The sequence below is a fragment of the Thamnophis sirtalis genome, unplaced genomic scaffold (genome assembly GCF_051295495.1).
Source record: "Thamnophis sirtalis isolate CommonGarterSnake01/CBP01778 unplaced genomic scaffold, rThaSir2_p1.2 scaffold_1, whole genome shotgun sequence".
NCBI lineage: Eukaryota > Metazoa > Chordata > Lepidosauria > Squamata > Natricidae > Thamnophis > Thamnophis sirtalis.
In genome coordinates this window covers 161,563,636-161,584,807 of record NW_028261381.1, presented here as the reverse complement: position 1 = coordinate 161,584,807, position 21,172 = coordinate 161,563,636, and the positions used below count along the sequence as shown (strand labels likewise).

Sequence of the window (21,172 nt, the reverse complement as noted above, 5' to 3'; positions counted from 1 at the left end):
ACCGGAAGCCGAGTGGGGAGGGAATAAACTACAAGTTCCAGGAACCAGCGCGAGCCAGTTGGCGGGAATTTTGCCGCCGTTAGGCAGTCTGGTGGTGGTTTCTGAGGGAACGGGGGTAAGTAAGTAATCTTATGTGGTTGGAGAAGGAATGAAGGTGGTTATGAAAGGAAAGAGATATCTTCTTTCTTTGTACGTGTGTGTATGTGTTTGTGTTTGTGTTTTTGTGTGGGTTTCTAATAAAGGAGAATAGTTGTACCTCAGAGTTGATATGAGGTAACTTGTGGCCATTTTCCCCCACCATGCTGCATCCTTCACGGTTATGTGATCAGAATTCAGACCCTTGGCAAATGGCATGTCCTGGCAAAATTCACTTAACTGTCTTGTTTAGAAATGCTGGGCTTAGTTGTGATGGTAAATTTCAATTCAATTGTATAGAATGTGAAGGATGTGTGTCTTTGTTTTATTTTTATAGCTTTCTTTTTTTTATTGAAAATTTTAGAAAAAAACTTTTACAAATGTTTACCTCCCCCCCCCCCCCCCGGACCTCCCAGAACAAATACAGGGTATAAATCTTTAACAAAGATGTTCTAAAATAAACTTAAACATAGTAAGTATCATCTTTTATTTGAGCCTTAACTCCTCTTTGCTAGGCTAACTCTAAACAGATTATATCATTCCTTGTTTCTTCGGTCATAAACTATCTGGAATTTCTTAGTCCCATATTTATTTTAAGTATAGTCAATCCATCTTCTCCACTCCAGTTTATTTCTCTCATTTGAGTGATCCTTGAGATATGCTGATATTTTAGCCATCTCTGCTAAGTTTGGTACTTTTAATGTCCATTCTTGAATAGCAGGCAAATCTTCCTTCTTCCAGTATTGTGCCACCAGCAGTCTTGCTGCCGTTATTCAATGCAAAATCAAGTTAGTCTCTATAACTGTACAATCAATTAATTATACTGTTGAAAGAAATGTCCTTCTGGGTTCAGCTCCAAGTGGGGAAGAAGACACTGGAGACATGGAGGCTGCTTGGAAAGACGGTTTATTGTTGGACAGGGCCACATGGCTTGAGCCCTGACCAGAAAAGGTGATCACATGTTTCAATGTTGATGGAGAAGAAGAGAAGGGCTGAGGGAGGGGCTTGCTAGGCTTTTATACCCTGTTCAGTCCCACCTCTCTCTTTCCTGTTCCTGTGTAAGAAATGTATTATGACTGGTTGTCAGACTCCCATGGTGCTATGCAGGGGGCTACTCTCTAGGCTGTGATGAGTTCTCAGTTGCCTTGTGGTCAGTTGAGTAATATCCCTTCCCCCTACAGCTGCAGTGAGGAGAAGTCTTTATTATGTAAAGTAGGCTGGCCTGGCCATCTTAATGGCCCATTAGCTGGGGATGGGCAGAAAGCTATAGGCAACTATTCTGTCTTTTGAAACATGTTTCTTTTCACATCCAGAGAAATATTCTGCCTTTTCAATATTTCCTAGGATATTTCATTTTTCTGGGAGAGGGCTGGATGATAACTTCCCACAATACCTAACAAGAATAACTGAGGGGTAAACTTTATCCTTTTTTAAAGAACATTTTGCATAATCCACCATATTTTTATCCAAAATGCTTTAACCTTTTTACAAGTCCACCATATATGGTAATATGTAGCATCAACACAATCACATCTCCAGCATTTAGGTTGTAAATTTGGATACATGCAAGGCAGTTTTTTAGGATCTAAATGCCAACCCTTCATGGTTATGTGATCAGAATTCAGACCCTTGGCAAATGGCATGTCCTGGCAAAATTCACTTAACTGTCTTGTTTAGAAATGCTGGGCTTAGTTGTGATGGTAAATTTCAATTCAATTGTATAGAATGTGAAGGATGTGTGTCTTTGTTTTATTTTTATAGCTTTCTTTTTTTATTGAAAATTTTAGAAAAAAAACTTTTACAAATGTTTACCTGCCCCCCCCCCGGACTTCCCAGAACAAATACAGGGTATAAATCTGTAACAAAGATGTTCTAAAATAAACTTAAAGATAGTTAGTATCATCATTTATTTGAGCTTTAACTCCTCTTAGGCTAACTCTAAACAGATTATATCATTCCTTGTTTCTTCAGTCATAAATTATCTGGAATTTCTTAGTCCCATATTTATTTTGAGTATAGTCTGGGAAGTTATCATCCAGCCCTCTCCCAGAAAAATGAAATATCCTAGGAAATATTGAAAAGGCAGAATATTTCTCTGGATGTGAAAAGAAAGAAACATGCTTTAAAAGACAAACGGCATAGTGGACTAGCAAAATTAGAATAAATATTTAAAGCAAAGATATAATGGCATCCAAATTGACTTCTGCGAAATTACCTCCTAGATCCACGTCTCCTATACCTGGCACAAAGTTGCAGCCCCCACCTTCTATGCCCCCTAGTGGAGATGTACCAACGAAAGAATTTTTTTTGGAAATGTTTAGAGAATCCAGAGAACAGAACTTAGAAATGTTTAGAGAGTTCAAAGATGAAATAAGGAATGAGATAAAGAATGAGATGAAAGTCTTATATGATAAATTTGATACTAGGGTCAGGCCAGGCGACCTGCTTAGTGACCCTAGCCTTGTCCCTCCAGTCCAGTGTCTTACCTGTTCCTGCTGCCTCTCTGCCTGCCTGCTCCTTGTTGCTTCCATCCATCGCGACGAGGATCCATCGCATCGGAGTTCTGCTGATTCTGCCTGCTGGTAAGTGACCTGGGTTTTTTTTCTTTTATTTTTTAATGTATTTTAAAATAATATTTTATTTATTGTCCAAAGGATTTTTTAAAATAGTTTTATTCTGTGTGGATTCTTTTTTAAAATTGTCTTAGACTATTTTAAAAAAGATTCTATCCAAAATAAATTAAAATAAACCATTTTAAAAAATTCTATACTCAATACTTTGAAATTTATTGGGCATAGAATTTTTTAAAATAGTTTTACTTAAAAGTATTGAGTGTAGAATATCTTAAAATGTTTTACTTCAATTTATTGTGTGTGGAATAGTTTGAAATGGTTACAATATAAATTATTGCTGGTGCATTGGATTCATGGTTACAGTATACTATGGCTGGTACAATAACTTAAAATTGTTACAGTGGAAGGCATTTTACCTCACAGGCTGCTCAGTATGTTAGTAAATTCCTGGGCATCCCTTGGCATCTCCACTCTAGTTACAGGACCCAGGCCTCAGCAAAAGTGGAACACATGAACCAAACTTTAAAAATACAGCTATCCAAAATTTGTCAGGAAACCCAACTCCCATGGCCAAAAATGTTATGAATAACCTTAGCCAGAATTAGGGCCCTGCCTTCAAGGAAATTGGGACTGTCACCCTTTGAAATAATATATGAGAGGCCCTTTGTTGCAACTACCCTCCAGGACTCCTGCAAAGGGGAAAGAAATATTTCCCAATATTTGCATAATCTGGTGCAGGTTTTGTCTTCCATCTCTAAACAGGTCCAGTCTGCTCTACCTGGCTGCTGATGCGCCATCACTGGCTGAACCAGGTCAGTGGGTAAGAATTAAAGAACTGTTTCCCTGTTCGCACTGAACCCAGGTGGTCCATACCTCGCCAGGGACTCCTAAGCACTCCAGTGACCGTGAAGGTGGAAGGCTTCAAAGCGTGGGTTCACGGATCAAGAGTCAAGCAAGTTGGCGAGCCTTCTGAATGGTGACAAGCCCAGCATCTAGATAGACTCAAGCTGAAACTTCACCACACTCCAGCTTCCCCCGCTGACCTGTTCTCCTACATGGCCTAGACACACGTTGAATAGGCTTGGTTTGCTGTATTTGTTGTGTTTGCTCTTTTCTTGATTTGCTGTGGTGGTTTCCCCGCAAGTTCCTGGGACAAGGAAGAGATGCAGCCCACCTTTACTTTGGCTCAACAACTTGTCTTAATGCTTTTCATCCTAGGGATTTCTACACCCAAAGCTGTAGTCTCCCAGTCTCAGTGTGAGCAATGTTTGGTCACTACCCACCACGGAAACAAGGTCACAAAGACCTTCGTCTACCATTCCCACTACAATTGTAAGGAGCAAACCACGTCCTGTGTCCACAACACCATCACTTATGAGATTTGTCCCAATAATGGAAACCCCATATGCTTCAACCCCCAAGGCTCCCAGTTCGCCCTGGACGTTGAGATCACTGGATCTCAAGAAGGTGGAGTTGCTCAAGAAGGTGGAGTTTGCAGGAAATGCAAACCTAACAACTGCTGCCTACAATTTGATGACTCTCTTAAAGTTGTAGAGGAGTCAGCTGCCAGAATAAGGAAACTTACACATGTCCCAGTGCAGATTTGGGGTGGGGCAGCTGACTTCAACTCATTTGGCGGAATCTTCTCTGGTTGGAAAAGGATTGGGTTTCTAGTGCTGTTAGCTTTGGAGGTCTCCTTCTCCTCTCCTGTTTCATTGCTCTGATCCAGTGTGGTAGTCCAGTCCACCCTCACTGGGGTGACAGTCATAGCCTCATCAGTGTCTACTCACTCTCCTGAGAAACCGGTAAAGGTCATGGTTCTCCAGACCATCCCCAAAGAGTTCACCCGCCTGGTCAATCATTGACAGGAAGAATCCTGTCCTGAAGTAAAGGGAGGAATGAAGGGATATAATTATATAGTTATTGCAAATTAGTCCTAATTTAATTCGTTATATCTTGCTCCTTACTTTTTTCCCTGTTTCTTGTTTCTTCGCTGACGCCAGAGACAGCCTTGCTCAATAGATAAGAAGGGCAGAGCACAGAGCTGTCCAGGGTTGACTCGAAATAGACAAGGATACCAATGCACAAGCATACAAGGAATGCTCTATAGATAAGAAAGGCACGGACAAGGGATGCTCTATGGATGGGTAACTAACTTTTGTCTCTGATTGGCTACATGAATGTATAAGATGTTCGACACATTCTTCTCAGGTGAGGCTCTTCCTTGAATGCTTGTTGCTTGCGTACAGTGGAACTGTCCACCCAGCTATTTTGCTTTATTAAATAAAAGCTGTTACTTTTTCCAAGCTTCTGCTTAAGTATTTTTTTGGAACTTTGATGACTTGAGTGCATTTTGGACCTTACAATGTACATCAATAATACATTCCTCTGTTTATGGTCATGAAGCCTGCCTATGCCTTTTTGGGGCAGATTCTTAGATCACTTCTTAGCACTCTATTTAAGATTTATTTTTTTCCCACCTAAGCAGACATATCAAACTCAAGGCCCGCAGGTCAGATCCGCCTGTGATGTGTTTAGATTGGCCCACAAGCAGATTAGTAATAGGACGTGAGTAACAGCAAAGAGGCTCCCAAATGCTCCCTAAACACCACTCTGTTTTTTGGTTGTTCCTCTAGCTGTCAATGATTCTCTTAAAGGGGCTGCTTGGCTTCCAGAGCTGTGGGGTCCTGAGATGTTACTTTCCCCCCCCCCCAAATATTTATCAATTTCACATATACATTCACAATTATATGATCTCATAACTGTTATTAATAATATGTATTTATAACAATTTTTCCCCTACAGTTGACAATATACTTGAAGATTGCTTTCTTAACATCCCATAGATCCATCTTATCTTACAACGGTCCTACTTCTTCTTCCCTCCCTCCCTCTTTCCTTCCCTCGTTTCTTCTCTCCTACTCCCCTTTCTTCCCTCCTTCCTTCCCTCCCTCCTTCCCCTTCCCTCCTTCCTTCCCTCCTTCCTTCCTTCCCTCCTTTCTTTTCTCCTTCTCTCCTTCCTTTCCCCCTTCCTTTCCTCCTTCCTTCCCCCTTCCTTCTCTCTTACATTCCCTCCTTCCTTCCCTCCTTTCTTCTCTCTTCTCTCCTTCCTTCCCTCCCTCCCTCCTTCCCTCCCTCCTTCCTACCCCCCTTTCTTCTTTCTTCTCTCCTTCCTTCCCTCCTTTCTTCTCACCTTCTCTCCTTCCTTCCCTCCCTCCTTCCTACCCCCCTTTCTTCTCTCCTTCCTTCCTTCCTCCTCTCCTTTCCCTTCTCTCCTTCCCCTTCCTCCCCTTTACCCTTCCCCTCTTCTTCCCATTCCTCCCCTCTTTCCTACTCTTACATTCCCTCCCATTCTTCCTCTGCCTTTCCCTTTCTCCTATTCCTCTCCTTTCTCCTCTCCTTCCTACTGAGATGTTACTTATAATGAAGGTGCTTCAGGGCCAGGAATGCAGTCTCTAGGTAGCCTTTCTTTCTTTCTGGAGCTGAGGTCACAGCGGATCAGTGCTGGGGACTTGCCGAGCAAGCACTACAGTTCTCCCAAGGGCAGAGGGAGGCGGCTTCCTAGAAGGTCAGGCCAGATGGGGAGTGTGCCTCCCTTGGACCTTGTGTTGGGTAGGTAAAGCGATTGAGGTTGGTAACACTTCGGCTGTTCCCAGGACATCAGAGTCTTCAGAGCAGTTCTGGGCCTCAATCCTTTACTCTGCTCCTCCCTTTATCATGGATTCCTTGGGTGCTTCCTGGCCCTCCTTCGGGAGCCTCTCCTTCCCAAGGCATGACAGCCCCTGCATGTCTCAAAGCAGTTTGACCCCGAGCTGATGCCTAATGGACTGTGAGATTTAAAATCTCACAGGAACCAACCAAGGCAACCAAGACTGACCTCGATTTGCAGGATGGATGACATTAATGTATTACCTACGCCCTGCATCACAGGCCTTAAGAAGAGGCATGCAAAGGGATGATCCCTGCATCCGATTCCCACCGTTATCAACCAGATATGCTGATAAGTCCACAATCTGCTTGTGTGGCTCAGAAGCAGGTATTGAAAGGCAAATGTCTCTGAAGATGATAGCAGCCATTATGACTAGTCACCAGTGATATATATTTATTATTTCAACTTATATAGCTGCTCGTTTCAAATACATGACCTGGGAGCTTATACCAATTAAAAATATGATAACAAAATCGTATACACATAGAGTGTATATTCCATAAATTTGAAACTGTCTGTGTGTGTGTGTGTGTATCGTCATCTTTGAGATCTCTAGATTCAAATTCCATCGTTTTTTCATGTACTAAGTTCTGAATCTCTTGTAAACTCTATCTTATCAAATAGAGGACTTTAGGTTCTATCATTGCTTGAAACAGAGAAAAAGCACTCTCTTATCATGCTTAAGTGAAATCATTAAAGGAGTTTATATAACCTAATACTTGGTCAGGCCCAAATTTACTTACTTTTAGCCAGCCCAATACAGTTTGCACCTTCACAGTTTTAACCAAGCTTGAATGCAGAAATATTAAATTATTGTACTGTTCTTACCTAAGAATTTCATGTACTCTATACGGTTCTCTGTAGTTCTTGTTCCGGTTGTTTAAAGGAAGGCCATACCTATTTACTGTCAACAAATTAGAGTTTCAGTGAGGGCAGGGGAGAGCCGGAGGTTAAAATCAGATGGGGTATTATCTGGGGGCAAAGGACAGGGAGAGAATTGTAAATAAGGCAACTAAACAAATAAGTTAATACATACATAGAACCTATTATTGAATTTTACCTTGCCTGTTTGCACCAAACCATAGTGTCTGGCCTGAGAAGATTACAGTAGCAGAACAGACATATTTTAACTGAATCTATCACTCGATTTAAAAAATAGCATTAGGTTTACCTTCTGTAGCTTTCTTCATAATATAGCAAAAAGGCCATATAATCTCCCACCTCAGTATTAAAAATTAGAAGTGCTGTTATAGAGCCGGAAAATAATCTGTGTTCTCCTTCTTATTCAGCCATTAGCAACCTTCTTCTGGGTTCTTTTTAACATATTAGACTAGATTCTGCTTCACCACACTCTTCTCCAATGTAAAAGTGTCTCGTGTGTTTTGGTTTACAATTTGTATATTATGGCTTGGTGGGTGCTGATTGATTTACACCAGGTTTTAGGACTGGGAAAGGTAAGGGAAAGTGTGAGATTGTATCTTTTATTATCAGCCCTAATGGTTCCACATTAACATGATGTACAAAGAGCAAGACTGTATTCTTCACATTAAAAAACCATAGCCAAATTAACTAAGCAGGGCAGCCACTTGCCCCTTAAGGTAGCTAACAACAGGTTGAAATTACAACAGACTGTTAAAAAGCTATGTATAACTGGTCCTTGAGGTTATGACTGCTGCCCCCTCCCCGCAGTCACGTGATCACATTTTGGGCGCAAGGCAATTGGCTTGCATTTACCACTGATTATAGCATCCTGTTACCATGGGAGCACAATTCGTGATGCTTTCACCAGCTTCTGGGTTTTCTTGCCAATATCAAAGCCCATTTAGAAGAACAGATTTGCTTAACAACCATGTAATTCATTTAACAATCAGAGTGGCTCACTTTACGACCATTGTAAAAGCAATTGTAAAATCAAGTCTGGTCATGCGGTGCTTTGACGTACGACTGCAATGTCTTATGACTGAAATTCCAGGCTCCAATGTGGTTGTAAGTCAAGGACTACCTATATACAGAGTGAAGTAGGCAAACTAAACTCTATAATAGGGAGTCTCCAACCTTGGCAACTTTGTGGACTTCAACTCCCAGAATTCCTCAGCCAGCCCTGCTCTATAAACTCTCCCAAATAGATCCTCCAGAAAAGTGCCTATGTGTTATATAAAAGCAGCACCATGTTTTAATAGAAGAGCCTAATACCAATCTAGCCTCCACCATAATAGGAATTACTCTCCCCATTTCAACAGGGATTATGTAACCGTTTATAAATTCCCCTGATAGCCCCTTTTCTCCATTCAATTCAGCAGCTGTTCAAACCATTCACAACTGCCCCCTGCATAGTTTTGATAGATCCCAATGAAGGAAGAAATGCTTCCCATGAGGCCCACAAGCCATGGAGAAAACTTTCCAGCCCAGAGAATTCCTGGAGGCAACCAGTGGATGGCATTGGCAAGGTCAGCCAGGTTGCTGAGGATGGCCAAGACTTGTAGGCGCATTTCAGCTCTTGTTTTCTGAGAGAAATCTCTGCAAGCCAGACAGGGGGAAGAAAAATACATTCGCTGAGCTTATTTGTTGCTATCAGCACTGGAGGGAGAAAACTAAGGGTTTATCTTTGCCCTGAAATAAGTTTTTATTCTTGGCAACTACTGAAGCATTCAAGAAGAAATCCTCATGTGGAAATGGCATCCCCCACCCCCCGAGCTAAAATTCTACTTTTGTCCCAAACAGAATAATAAATGTGTACTAACTGGACTATTGATTTGTTACCATAAAAAAACAGCAGCATGATCCAACCCCCCCCCCCCCTTGAGGAGGGCTGCATGAGTAAGAGAGTGTAGGGAAACTGGTAGTGCTCCATTACTAGAGGTTTTTAAGACGAGACTAGACAGTCACTTATCTGAAGTGGTAGAGGTTCTCCTGCTTGAACAGGAGGCTGGATTAGAAGACGTCCAACGTCCCTTCCAGCTCTGTCCTTAATTACTAAATAGAGTAGATGCCCAAATTCGTCTCTATTGGAGTTTTGATGAATTCCAACCAGCGCTTCCAAGTTGTAGTCCGTGGATTTGGGAACTTTCTCTTCGACGCCCACTCTCCTTTTGCTTCCCACAGCTAGGGCATCATCTAGCTCAGGGATGTCCAACCTTGGCAACTTTAAGACTTGTGGACGTCAACTCCCAGAATTCCTCAGCCAGCAACGCAGGCTGAGGAATTCTGGGAGTTGAAGTCCACAAGTCTTAAAGACGTCACGGTTGGACACCCCTGCTCCAGCTTTCTCTGCTTTTTAAATCCCCTGGGCAACCCGAGAGGAATCCCAGCGAACAGAAAGCACCTCCTCACCGCTCCTCTTTGCCCCCTCAAAACACACACCCCCTCGCTTCGATCTCCCATCCTCCTCTCACCACTCGATCTCTGCCCCGGTAGGTTTCCAATACGGAGACCAGGCCACTGAAGGGGGGCACCGCCGCCATAGCAACACTTCCGGGCTGACCTCTGCTCGTCCAATCGCGTCACCGGAAGCCGAGTCGGGAGGGAATAAACTACAAGTTCCAGGAACCAGCGCGAGCCAGTTGGCGGGAATTTTGCCGCCGTTAGGCAGTCTGGTGGTGGTTTCTGAGGGAACAGAGGTAAGTAAGTAATCTTATGTGGTTGGAGAAGGAATGAAGGTGGTTATAAAAGGAAAGAGATATCTTCTTTCTTTGTACGTTTGTGTGTTTGTTTGTGTTTTTGTTTGTGTTTCTAATAAAGGAGAATAGTTGTACCTCAGAGTTGATATGAGGTAACTTGTGGCCATTTTTCCCCACCATGCTGCTTCCTTCATGGTTATGTGATCAGAATTCAGACCCTTGGGAAGTGGCATGTCCTGGCAAAATTCACTTAACTGTCTTGTTTAGAAATGCTGGGCTTAGTTGTGATGGTAAATTTCAATTCAATTGTATAGAATGTGAAGGATGTGTGTCTTTGTTTTATTTTTATAGCTTTCTTTTTTTAATTGAAAATTTTAGAAAAAAACTTTTACAAATGTTTACCTCCCCCCCCCCCCCCGACTTCCCAGAACAAATACAGGGTATAAATCTTTAACAAAGATGTTCTAAAATAAACTTAAACATAGTAAGTATCATCTTTTATTTGAGCCTTAACTCCTGTTTGCTAGGCTAACTCTAAACAGATTATATCATTCCTTCTTTCTTCGGTCATAAACTATCTGGAATTTCTTAGTCCCATATTTATTTTAAGTATAGTCAATCCATCTTCTCCACTCCAGTTTATTTCTCTCATTTGAGTGATCCTTGAGATATGCTGATATTTTAGCCATCTCTGCTAAGTTTGTTACTTTTAATGTCCATTCTTGAATAGTAGGCAAATCTTCCTTCTTCCAGTATTGTGCCACCAACAGTCTTGCTGCAGTTATTAAATGCAAAATCAAGTTAGTCACTATAACTGTACAATCAGTTAATTATAACTAGCAAGAATAACTGAGGGGTAAATTTTATCCTTTTTTAAAGAACATTTTGCATAATCCACCACATTTTTATCCAAAATGCTTTAACCTTTTTACAAGTCCACCATATATGGTAATATGTAGCATCAACACAATCACATCTCCAGCATTTAGGTTGTAAATTCGGATACATGCAAGGCAGTTTTTTAGGATCTAAATGCCAACCCTTCATGGTTATGTGATCAGAATTCAGACCCTTGGCAAGTGGCATGTCCTGGCAAAATTCACTTAACTGTCTTGTTTAGAAATGCTGGGCTTAGTTGTGATGGTAAATTTCAATTCAATTGTATAGAATGTGAAGGATGTGTGTCTTTGTTTTATTTTTATAGCTTTCTTTTTTTTTATTGAAAATTTTAGAAAAAAAACTTTTACAAATGTTTACCTGCCCCCCCCCCCATGACTTCCCAGAACAAATACAGGGTATAAATCTGTAACAAAGATGTTCTAAAATAAACTTAAAGATAGTTAGTATCATCATTTATTTGAGCTTTAACTCCTCTTAGTCTAACTCTAAACAGATTATATCATTCCTTGTTTCTTCAATCATAAATTATCTGGAATTTCTTAGTCCCATATTTATTTTGAGTATAGTCTGGGAAGTTATCATCCAGCCCTCTCCCAGAAAAATGAAATATCCTAGGAAATATTGAAAAGGCAGAATATTTCTCTGGATGTGAAAAGAAAGAAACATGTTTTAAAAGACAGAATAGTTGCCTCTAACTTCCTGCCCATCCACACTTTGTCAATAGGCCATTGAGAAGGCCAGGCTAGCCCACTTTGCATAATAAAGACTTCCCCACTGCAGCTGTAGGGGGAAGGGATATTACTCAACTCTCCACATGGCATCTGAGAACTCATACCTGTATTCAAAACAGCCTAGAGAGTAGCCCCCTGCATGGCACCATGAGAGTCTGACAATAACCAGAATACATTACTTACACAGGAACAGGAAACAGAGGTGGGACTAAACAGGGTATAAAAAGCCTAGCAAGCCTCTTCCTCAGCCCTTTTCTTCTTCTCCATCAACATTGAAACATGTGATCACCTTTTCTGTTCAGGGCTCAAGCCATGTGGTCCTGTCCAACAATAAACCGTCTTTCCAAGCAGCCTCCATGTCTCCAGTGTCGTCTTCCCCACTTGGAGCTGAACCCAGAAGGACATTTCTTTCAGCAAGTCAATCCATCTTCTCCACTCCAGTTTATATCTCATTTGAGTGATCCTTGAGATATGCTGATATTTTAGCCATCTCTGCTAAGCTTGGTACTTTTAATGTCCATTCTTGAATAGCAGGCAAATCTTCCTTCTTCCAGTATTGCGCCACCAACAGTCTTGCTGCCGTTATTAAATGCAAAATCAAGTTAGTCTCTATAACTGTACAATCAGTAATTATACCTAACAAGAATAACTGAGGGGTAAACTTTATCCTTTTTTAAAGAACATTTTGCATAATCCACCATATTTTTATCCAAAATGCTTTAACCTTTTTACAAGTCCACCATATATGGTAATATGTAGCATCAACACAATTACATCTCCAGCATTTAGGTTGTAAATTCGGATACATGCAAGGCAGTTTTTTAGGATCTAAATGCCAATCCTTCATGGTTATGTGACCAGAATTCAGACGCTTGGCAAGTGGCATGTCTTTGCAAAATTCACTTAACTGTCTTGTTTAGCAATGCTGGGCTTAGTTGTGATGGTAAATTTCAATTCAATTGTATAGAATGTGAAGGATGTGTATCTTTGTTTTCGGCGGCGATCCTTGTGAACCAGTTGGTCGTTGAAACCGGAAGTAATTAACTTCCGTGAACACCGGTACCGGTCCTGGCCCCTGTCGCTGCAAAGCGCCCTTGCCAGCACGTCGCAGCTCGCTCGCTCCCCTGCCCATCCGCACTAAACCAGCTCAGCCTGCTGCTCACTGATTGGCTGGAGTCCAGCCAATCAGTGAGCGGGCTGGAGGCAAAGCGTTTAAATTTAAAAGCTTCATGCTTGACCTCCATTTGAAAACTCCTTTCGCCTTCCAGGAGCTTGCTGCTTCCCCCTCAGGTAAGCAACTAAGCCCCGGCGGTGGCTTTGGGTGGGCGGTGGCAGCCCAACTTTCACGAGAAAAGGCCTTTAGACCTTCAATAGCTGTAGCCGTGGGCTGGCGGTAGCCGCGGCGGCCTAGCTTTCCCCGCCCCTGCTGTCCAGCCTCCCCTGGCTGGCTAAGCCTGCCAGGCGACCTGCTTAGTGACCCTAGCCTTGTTCCTCCAGTCCAGTGTCTTACCTGTTCCTGCTGCCTCTCTGTCCGCCTGCTCCCTGTTGTTTCCATCCATCGCAACGAGGATCCATCGCATCGGAGTTTTGCTGATTCTGCCTGCTGGTAAGTGACCTGGGTTTTTTAAATTTTTTTAATGTATTTTAAAATAATATTTTATTTATTGTCCATAGGATTTTTTAAAATAGTTTTATTCTGTGTGGATTCTTTTTTTTAATTGTCTTAGACTATTTTAAAAAAGATTCTATCCAAAATAAATTAAAATAAACCATTAAAAAAAATTATATAGTCAATACTTTGAAATGTATTGTGCATAGAATTTTTTTAAGTAGTTTTACTTAAAAGTATTGAGTGTAGAATATTTTAAAATGTTTTACTTCAATTTATTGTGTGTGGAATAGTTTGAAATGGTTACAATATAAATTATTGCTGGTGCATTGGATTAATGGTTACAGTATACTATGGCTGGTACAATAACTTAAAATTGTTACAGTGTAAATTTCTGCTGGTGGATTGGACTAATGGTTACAGTATACTCTGGCTGGTACAATACCTTAAAATAGTTACAGTATAAATTATTACTGGTGGAATACTTAACAATGGTTTTTAAGGACTTCTTTTATTTATAGAATATCTTTTTAAAATTATTTTGGGGGGAATTTTATTTTTTAATTGTTTATAAAATATATTTACTACAAGAAATGTTCCGTTTTGCAAATGTTTTCTTTGTGATGCAATATGTTCAGACCAGGTTTACGTGTCTCAAAGTGGCTGCTTTTCTATGGGCAGACCAGGTTGGTGCAAGGCAGCTTTGCCAGATTTAGTGTGTTTCACTCTCGTTTAGGTAATTCTGAGGTGCTTGATGGTTCTGTGATCTCCTGTCCTTTATAATTTCCCACAATGCCTTGATGGTTTTTATTCCAGTGACTTTGTCTTTCCTGTCCTTAGGCTTAGGGGGAAAAAACTGGTTTTATTGGCAGTCTTTTGGGGGGGGGGGATTCTTATTTTTTGATGTTTTCCTGGCACTGTCATAGTTTGTGTGTTGGTGTGGGTGGGTGTGTAATGTCCCGCAGTTATCTACGCATTAATAATGAGCTAGTAATATTTCCTTATACATTCCTTATACAGACTATAAAAAGCTACTTGTGCACACGCCCCTCTTTGTAGAAGTCAACACCGGATTGAATGTCGGAGGACATTACTGTGAGCTTGGCAGGCTGGATTGCTGCCAAGCCTTATCTGTGTTTATTGCTGCCTGAGTTTGTCTAGTTGCTGCCAAGGTCCTTATCTGCTTGTTCTGCTTGGCTTTCAGCCACCGAGGTTTTGGTGTCTTGCTATTAAAGTACATTCCAGTTAAGCTTGTCTCGGCATTCGTTACTGGACGGAGGAGGGGGTCAGAACAGGTAAGTAATTTATTTATTTCATAAATACATAAATTTTCTTGAATTTAGCAGACAGTACTCGTATTATTTATATTTTATAATGGCGGCAAAAAGTCTAGCACCGGCCTTGAAAGTGACACTTACGACTTACGTTACGGCAAATTCAGAGGAAAAATAATACAAGTTAGTATTGTTATTATTTTTGAAAGAAATATAGGATTAAAATTAAAATAATTTTTAAAATATAGTTACTGTATAACAATCAAATTAATTTAATTTATAAACTAACAATAAAATATGTTCATGTAATTATGTACCTACTTACTGTGTTTTTAAGCAATATGTATATAATAATTTATAATATAATTATTATTATTTTTTTTAGATTTTTAACAATGAGTAAGAAAAGAAGTTGCAAATTCAACGATAATCTAAGAAGTGAATTTCCTTTTATTAAAAAAACCAAAAGCGATTACATAGTAAAATGTGAGAAATGTGATGGTGAATTTTCTATTTCGCATGGCGGGAAGAATGATATTTCAAAGCACTTGGAGACACAGAGACATAAAAGATATTTAAATATTGCTGCATCTTCCTCCAAAATACAGGAATTTTCTCGGAAAACAACTTATGGAGACGAAGAAAAGAAATTAGCATTAGCAGAAGGACTTATGTCTTTTCATGCCATTAATCACAATCATTCCTTCAGATCTATGGACTGTACATCACAAGTTGTCAAAAAGTTATTCAACAAAAATTTTGCCTGTTCTGGAACAAAATCCGAGGCAATTGTGTGTAATGTACTTTCCCCATATGCATTTTCAGAATTAAACAAAAATCTAGAAAAAATTAATTTTATATCCATATATTCTGACGCATATAATCATAATGATATGAAGTTATTTCCAATAATTATTAAATTTTTTGATTCGGAAAGTGGAATAAAAATTAGAATTTTAGATTTTGTTTCTTTGCCCGACGAAAGCTCTGAAATAATTTTCAGTTCCATTATTAATATTTTGGAAAAAAACAATTTAAAACATAAAATGATTGGATATTATGGAATCAACACAAACACAAATTTTGGAGGAAAAGCAAGAAGCGGTACAAATAATATTTTTTATAAATTAAACAAAAACCTTAATCAAAACATCATTGGTGTTGGTTGTGCAGCACACATAATAAATAACGCCATTCAAACAGCTGCTGATTTGTTGCCCGTAGATGTGGAAAATATTGTTATTAAAATATATTCTTATTTCTATGCATACACTGAGCACGTTGAAATGCTTAAAGAATTTTGTGAAACTGCAGGAGTCGAATATCAGAAAATACTTGGATACAGTAAAACACGCTGGTTAGCTCTTTTTCCAGCTGTCGAAAGAATTTTGAAAATATATGATCCTTTGAAATCCTTCTTTCTATCACAGGATAAATGTCCTAGAATTTTAAAAGAGTTTTTTGAAAAAGAATCTTCAAAAATTTGGCTAGAGTTTGTACACAATCAAGCAGCTCTCTTTCAAAATGCTATAAAACTTATTGAAGGTGACAAAATTTCGGTAATTGAAGTAGCAAATGAAGTTAATAATTTAAAATTTCAGTATCAAGAGTGGTTAGAAAATAATTTTCTTCCGTTAACTATCTGTAATAGTATAAGCCAGCTAGAAGAACAAGGTGCAATAAATCGTGCAGATTTCATGAATCACGTTAAAAAGTTCTATAGTAACTGCATAGATTATTTAGAAGAGTGGACAGTACATTACAATGATATTGAACATTTTCATTGGGTTACATTAAAACAAGAACTTAATTGGAATGATGTGCAAAAATCATTTGATCATATTACTCAAAATTTCCCATATAGTCATATTTCTGAAAATGATCTTTTTAATGAGGTATCATTATTAAAAAAATATATTAATAAGGAAAAGATTAAATCTTGGGCATCAGCAAAAATCACAATAGAGAACAAATGGTTAGAAATATTTCATCATTTTGAAACAAACCATGTTCCATACAATAATGCACTCAAAATTGTGGAATATGTGCTGTCCTTACCAGGAACTAATGCTGCGACTGAACAAGTTTTTTCTATGGTAAATAAAGTGTGGACCTCAGAAAAATCACAATTAAGTGTTGAGACTTTGAAAGCCATTTTATGTGTGAAATATAATTTAACAAATTCTTGTGAAAAATTTCATGACCTTTTAAACAACGACAGCAATCTACTAAAAGAAAATTAACTCAAATGAGAAATATGCCAAAGAATAAAATAATACTGTACATATTTTTTTAATGTATTATATTTGTAAATTATACTTATGGTGAAATTAAAAAAATATATTACAATACTATTTTTGCGTTCTATGAAAATTTTTGTTGCTCCATATAGACCAAATTTTTAATCAAGAACCCCCTCCCCGTCAATGGTGTCCCTCTTTACCAGTCTTAAAATCTGGTCACTTTATTCTTGGGGTCCTAGTGGGCAGCCATTTAAATATGAGCCAGCCGTGTGCAGCAGCTGCCAAAAAAGCCAACACAGTTCTAGGCTGCATAAACAGGGAGAGAATCAAGATAAGAGGAAGGGTAAATTTATAATGCTTTGGTAAGGCCACACTTGGAATACTGCATCCAGTTTTGGTTGCCACCATGTAGAAAAGATGTGGAGACTCTAGAAAGAGTTCAGAGAAGAGCAACAAAGATGATTCGGGGACTGGAGGCTAAAACATGAAGAACGGTTGCAGGAACTGGGTATGTCTAGTTTAATGAAAAGGAAGATGACATGATAGCAGTTTTCCAATATCTCAGGAGTTGCCACAAAGAAGAGGGAGTCAAACTTCTCCAAGGCACCCGAGGGTAAAACAAGAAGCAATGGGTGGAAACTAATCAAAGGGAGAAGCAACTTAGAACTGAGGGGAAATTTCCTGACAGAACAATCAGTGGAACAGCTTGCCTCCAGAAGTTGTGAATACCCCAAAACTGGAATTTTTAAAGAAGATGTTGGATAACCATTTGTCTGAAATGGTATAGGGTTTCCTGCCTAGGCACGGGGTTGGCCTCTATTCTAAAATGATGGGAAGTGACACTGACACTGGTTTCTTCCCCAAATCTTTAATCTTAGACTGTCTACTGTAGACCTCACTCCATTCCTAAGAGATCTGTAAGGGGTGTGCATAAGTATACCAGCGTGCCTACTGTCCCTGTCCTAATATTCCTTTGTATTCGTATTCATTTCATGTATTCACAATCATGTCTTTACTTATATCTGTTACCTAATTCATGCGTGACAAAATAAATAAAATAAAAAATACATACCAGCTCTATATAATTATGTTGACAGCATGAAAACAGAGATAAAGGACGAGGAGGGAAAATGGTATTTTTTTAGGAAATAAAAGATGGAAGGAATGAGTTTGTGGATGCAGGAAGATTCAGAAAGGGGAGGAGGAATGAGTGCAACAAAAACAACGTTGGGAAGGAATGAAATGTTAAAAGAGATGTAATACAATAAGGGAGTTAAAGCACAAGATGAACAAGTCACAACAGAGTCAAAGCTGCTGTTTCAGCCTTCTGGTTATTGTAGAAAGCATAGACCAGAAACAGGCTGATCTAAACATTAGATTAGAATTGGCCTTGTATCTTCCACAATAAACAATTGCCTACCAGGTACCTGATGATGTAAAAGTGGCTTTAAAATGCTACTTTTGTGTTGTCTCTCCCATTGTGAAATTACTGGTTTTATTTAATGAGATGCCTAGCATTATAATAAAAGCAGGGTGGATAAAAATCAATGGTTAAGAAAAAATTAAATCAGATTTTTAAAATCAGAAATGTTTTTTAATCAAATTATCTTAATAAAATGCATTTGGAGTAAAAATCTATCTAAAGATAGCTTTCTATTTAAGATACATTAATAAATTAGTTTATTCAGCATGAAATGGAGCTTAGTTATGTAGATGAGGCTGTATATTTTATAATATTGGGACTTTCTAGTGAGTCAACAAGATCAGGGGGAGCTGTTGCAGGACAGAGATGACAGTTGCTCTTTTAAAATTCTTATTTAAATTGATTTGATTTAAATCAAGCCTTTACTAATAATTTAAATCATGATTTAATTTGTGATTTACAGCCTTGATTTAAAGCAAATCCAATAAAAGTGGCAGAAATAATTCATTTTCTTAATAAAATACTTTGGAATATTTATTGTTTATGAGGCAAAAACCAGTTTCAGATGTCTACAATGATCTGTAATAGATTATAAGCTATGTAGATATGAGACCATTTAATATTATTATACTTTGGCTTAAGTTCCAGAAATGCTTTCGTACTATCATTTTATATAATGTCTTCATGAAAAAAATAACATGCATGAGGTAATTACAGAAATGGATCAGGCTGAAGAAAAAACATTGTTGGAAAAGTATCCAGAAGAAGGGGAAAAAGAAAAGTCATGGCTGAAAAATAGCAAGATCTACTGTAATTTTTCTTTTTAAAGCTTCCGCTGAAAGAAAATTGAAATTATTTCATGTATAGCCTTTTGGGTAGACAATTCTAATTTAAGATAGCATTCCTAGAAAGAGGAATACCCAGAAAAAAGTTATTAAAAAAATCCTGCCTAATTGTCAGCTCATCTTCCCATCATAAGAATGCCAACTGTAGCTGAAACAAATTCTGGAAATTTTACCATTAATAAATGTGCATTTCATATATTGGTAGGCCATTTTAATATATACATACTGTATCTATACACATATACATGTACAGGTAATCCTTGACTTATGACCACAATTGGGCCCAAAATTTCTGTGCTAAAGAAGACAATTGTTAAGTGGGTTTTGCCCTATTTTAGTACTTTTAATGACATAGTTGTCAGGTGAATGACTGTAGTTATTCTGTTAATATCCCGATTTTTAAGTGAATCTGGCTTCCCCATTGACTTTACTTGATAGAAGGTCTCAAAAAGTGATCACGGGACTCTGGGACACTGCAAACATCATAAACAGGAGTCAATTGCCTATTTGAATTTTGATCAAGTAATCATGGGAATGCTACAACAGTCATAAATGTAAAAGAGGTCATCAGTCATTTTTTCAGTGCCTTTATAACTTTGAATTGTCACTTAATGAATTGTGTAATTTGAGTACCAGTAGTACATGTATATACATACATACATACAAAGACATCTATGTGTATATGTATATAGGTATGTCTGTTGAAATGTGAACCTTATTGAATATGGCAAAGTTCATACCTAAGCTTGCTAAGTGTTGGAAGAAATGTCCATCTGGGTTTAGTTCCAAGTGGGAACAAACACACTGGGAACATGGAGACTGCTTGGAAAGATGGTTTAATGATGGACAGGGCCACGTGGTTTGAGGTCCTGGGCAAAAAGAGCACATGGAGTGGAGAGATGGATATATTTATATACTCTCTTGGACCTTGCCCTAGAGTTTCCTGTTCCTGTACAAGAAATGTATCCCATTGGCTGTCAGACTCCCAGGGGGTGGGGGCTTAGCTAACTTTGTAGGCTCTCTGTGTCCCAGGCCTGGTTAAATCTTGCTGGGTGATGATGTAATGAAGGGGCTTTGGGCATTTCCTATTAAGGCTTAATGGGTATGTCCTGAGGGCCATGCCTTTTGTGTTGTAGATAAGATGGCCCAGCCTTTTGTCGTGTAAATGACCAAATTCTCCTAGGCGCTGCTTGGAGTGTCCAAGCATGGGTTAACTTCAGCTTGTTGCCCAAGGACTGAGTTCAAAGTTTGTGTAGCCACAAACAGGATGCGCCTAGAGAATAAGGCAGAAACTAAGCCAACCGTCAGTATCTTCTGGGGGCAGGGAGCTGGGGCTGAGTTTCTGCCTTAAGATTTCTATTTCTCTTTTAGAGGAAATATTCTGCCTTTTAATATTTCCTAGAATATTTCATTCTTCTAGGAGAAGGATGGGTTCTAACTTCCTACAGTAGTTGAGGTATCCATGTAAGTTAACTCCCCCCCCCCCATTCGCTTGTGTCCAGCTCTCTGAAACTGCCTGGACACATCACTGCAGTTTTCTTGGCTATGTTTTTCAGAAGTAGTTTTCCATTGCCTCCTTCCTAGGCCTAAGGCAGGAGTAGAACTCACAGTCTCATGGCTTCCAGTGCGATGCCCTAACCATTACACCAGCCTGGCTCTCATAGTTAACACAGAAAATATAATCATAGTCAATTGATTTTATATGCTATTCAACCTCTGGTGGTAAGCATATGAAGGACCAAAAGTTGTTGTAAAAAAAAGATCCAAAAGTCTTTTTAACAGCACAAAAAATCGTAAGAATCATGTAGATCATTCTGTATCTCACAGTAGTCAGCCAACACTGTTCTGCATTTTGAGTACAAATGAGCCAAAAGCAATAAAAATTCCTCTAAAGTACCAGTTGAGGGCAGTAGAAATACACATCACCAGTTCTGTCTTAGGATAATGTAGCAATATGTATTTGGCTATTATTTTTTAAAAATAAGCCTAAGGGTGTAAAAAAAACTATGCTACCTACATGAAGCAATAAACTTGGAAAGCTGGAGTGTGGAAAGAGCAATGAACAGCAAGTAACTGATCTTTTTGTCACAAATCTTCATGATATGCTATGCTT

The 21,172-nt window shown here is 39.0% G+C and overlaps 1 protein-coding gene and 1 non-coding gene across 3 annotated transcripts; both read left to right on the top strand.

Moving 5' to 3' along the window:
- The first annotated feature begins 51 nt into the window (after positions 1-51).
- On the top strand, positions 52-5,014 carry LOC106544796 (uncharacterized). Its single transcript, XR_015695103.1, has 3 exons — positions 52-115; positions 2,609-2,717; positions 3,471-5,014. It is a non-coding gene; the product is annotated as an uncharacterized LOC106544796 (transcript).
- Positions 5,015-13,031: 8,017 nt separating this feature from the next.
- Positions 13,032-16,900, top strand: LOC148049805 (uncharacterized). 2 transcript variants are annotated; one of them, XM_087701819.1, is made up of 3 exons: positions 13,032-13,271; positions 14,479-14,569; positions 14,934-16,900. In XM_087701819.1, the coding sequence occupies exon 3, from the start codon at positions 14,944-14,946 to the stop codon at positions 16,789-16,791; it is 1,848 nt and encodes a 615-aa protein (XP_087557945.1). In that variant the 5' UTR covers positions 13,032-13,271; positions 14,479-14,569; positions 14,934-14,943; the 3' UTR covers positions 16,792-16,900. The 2 variants fall into 2 exon arrangements, with proteins under 2 accessions (XP_087557945.1, XP_087557952.1); XM_087701826.1 differs by lacking the exon at positions 13,032-13,271 and having other exon boundaries at positions 13,950-14,569.
- The last annotated feature ends 4,272 nt before the right edge of the window (positions 16,901-21,172 follow it).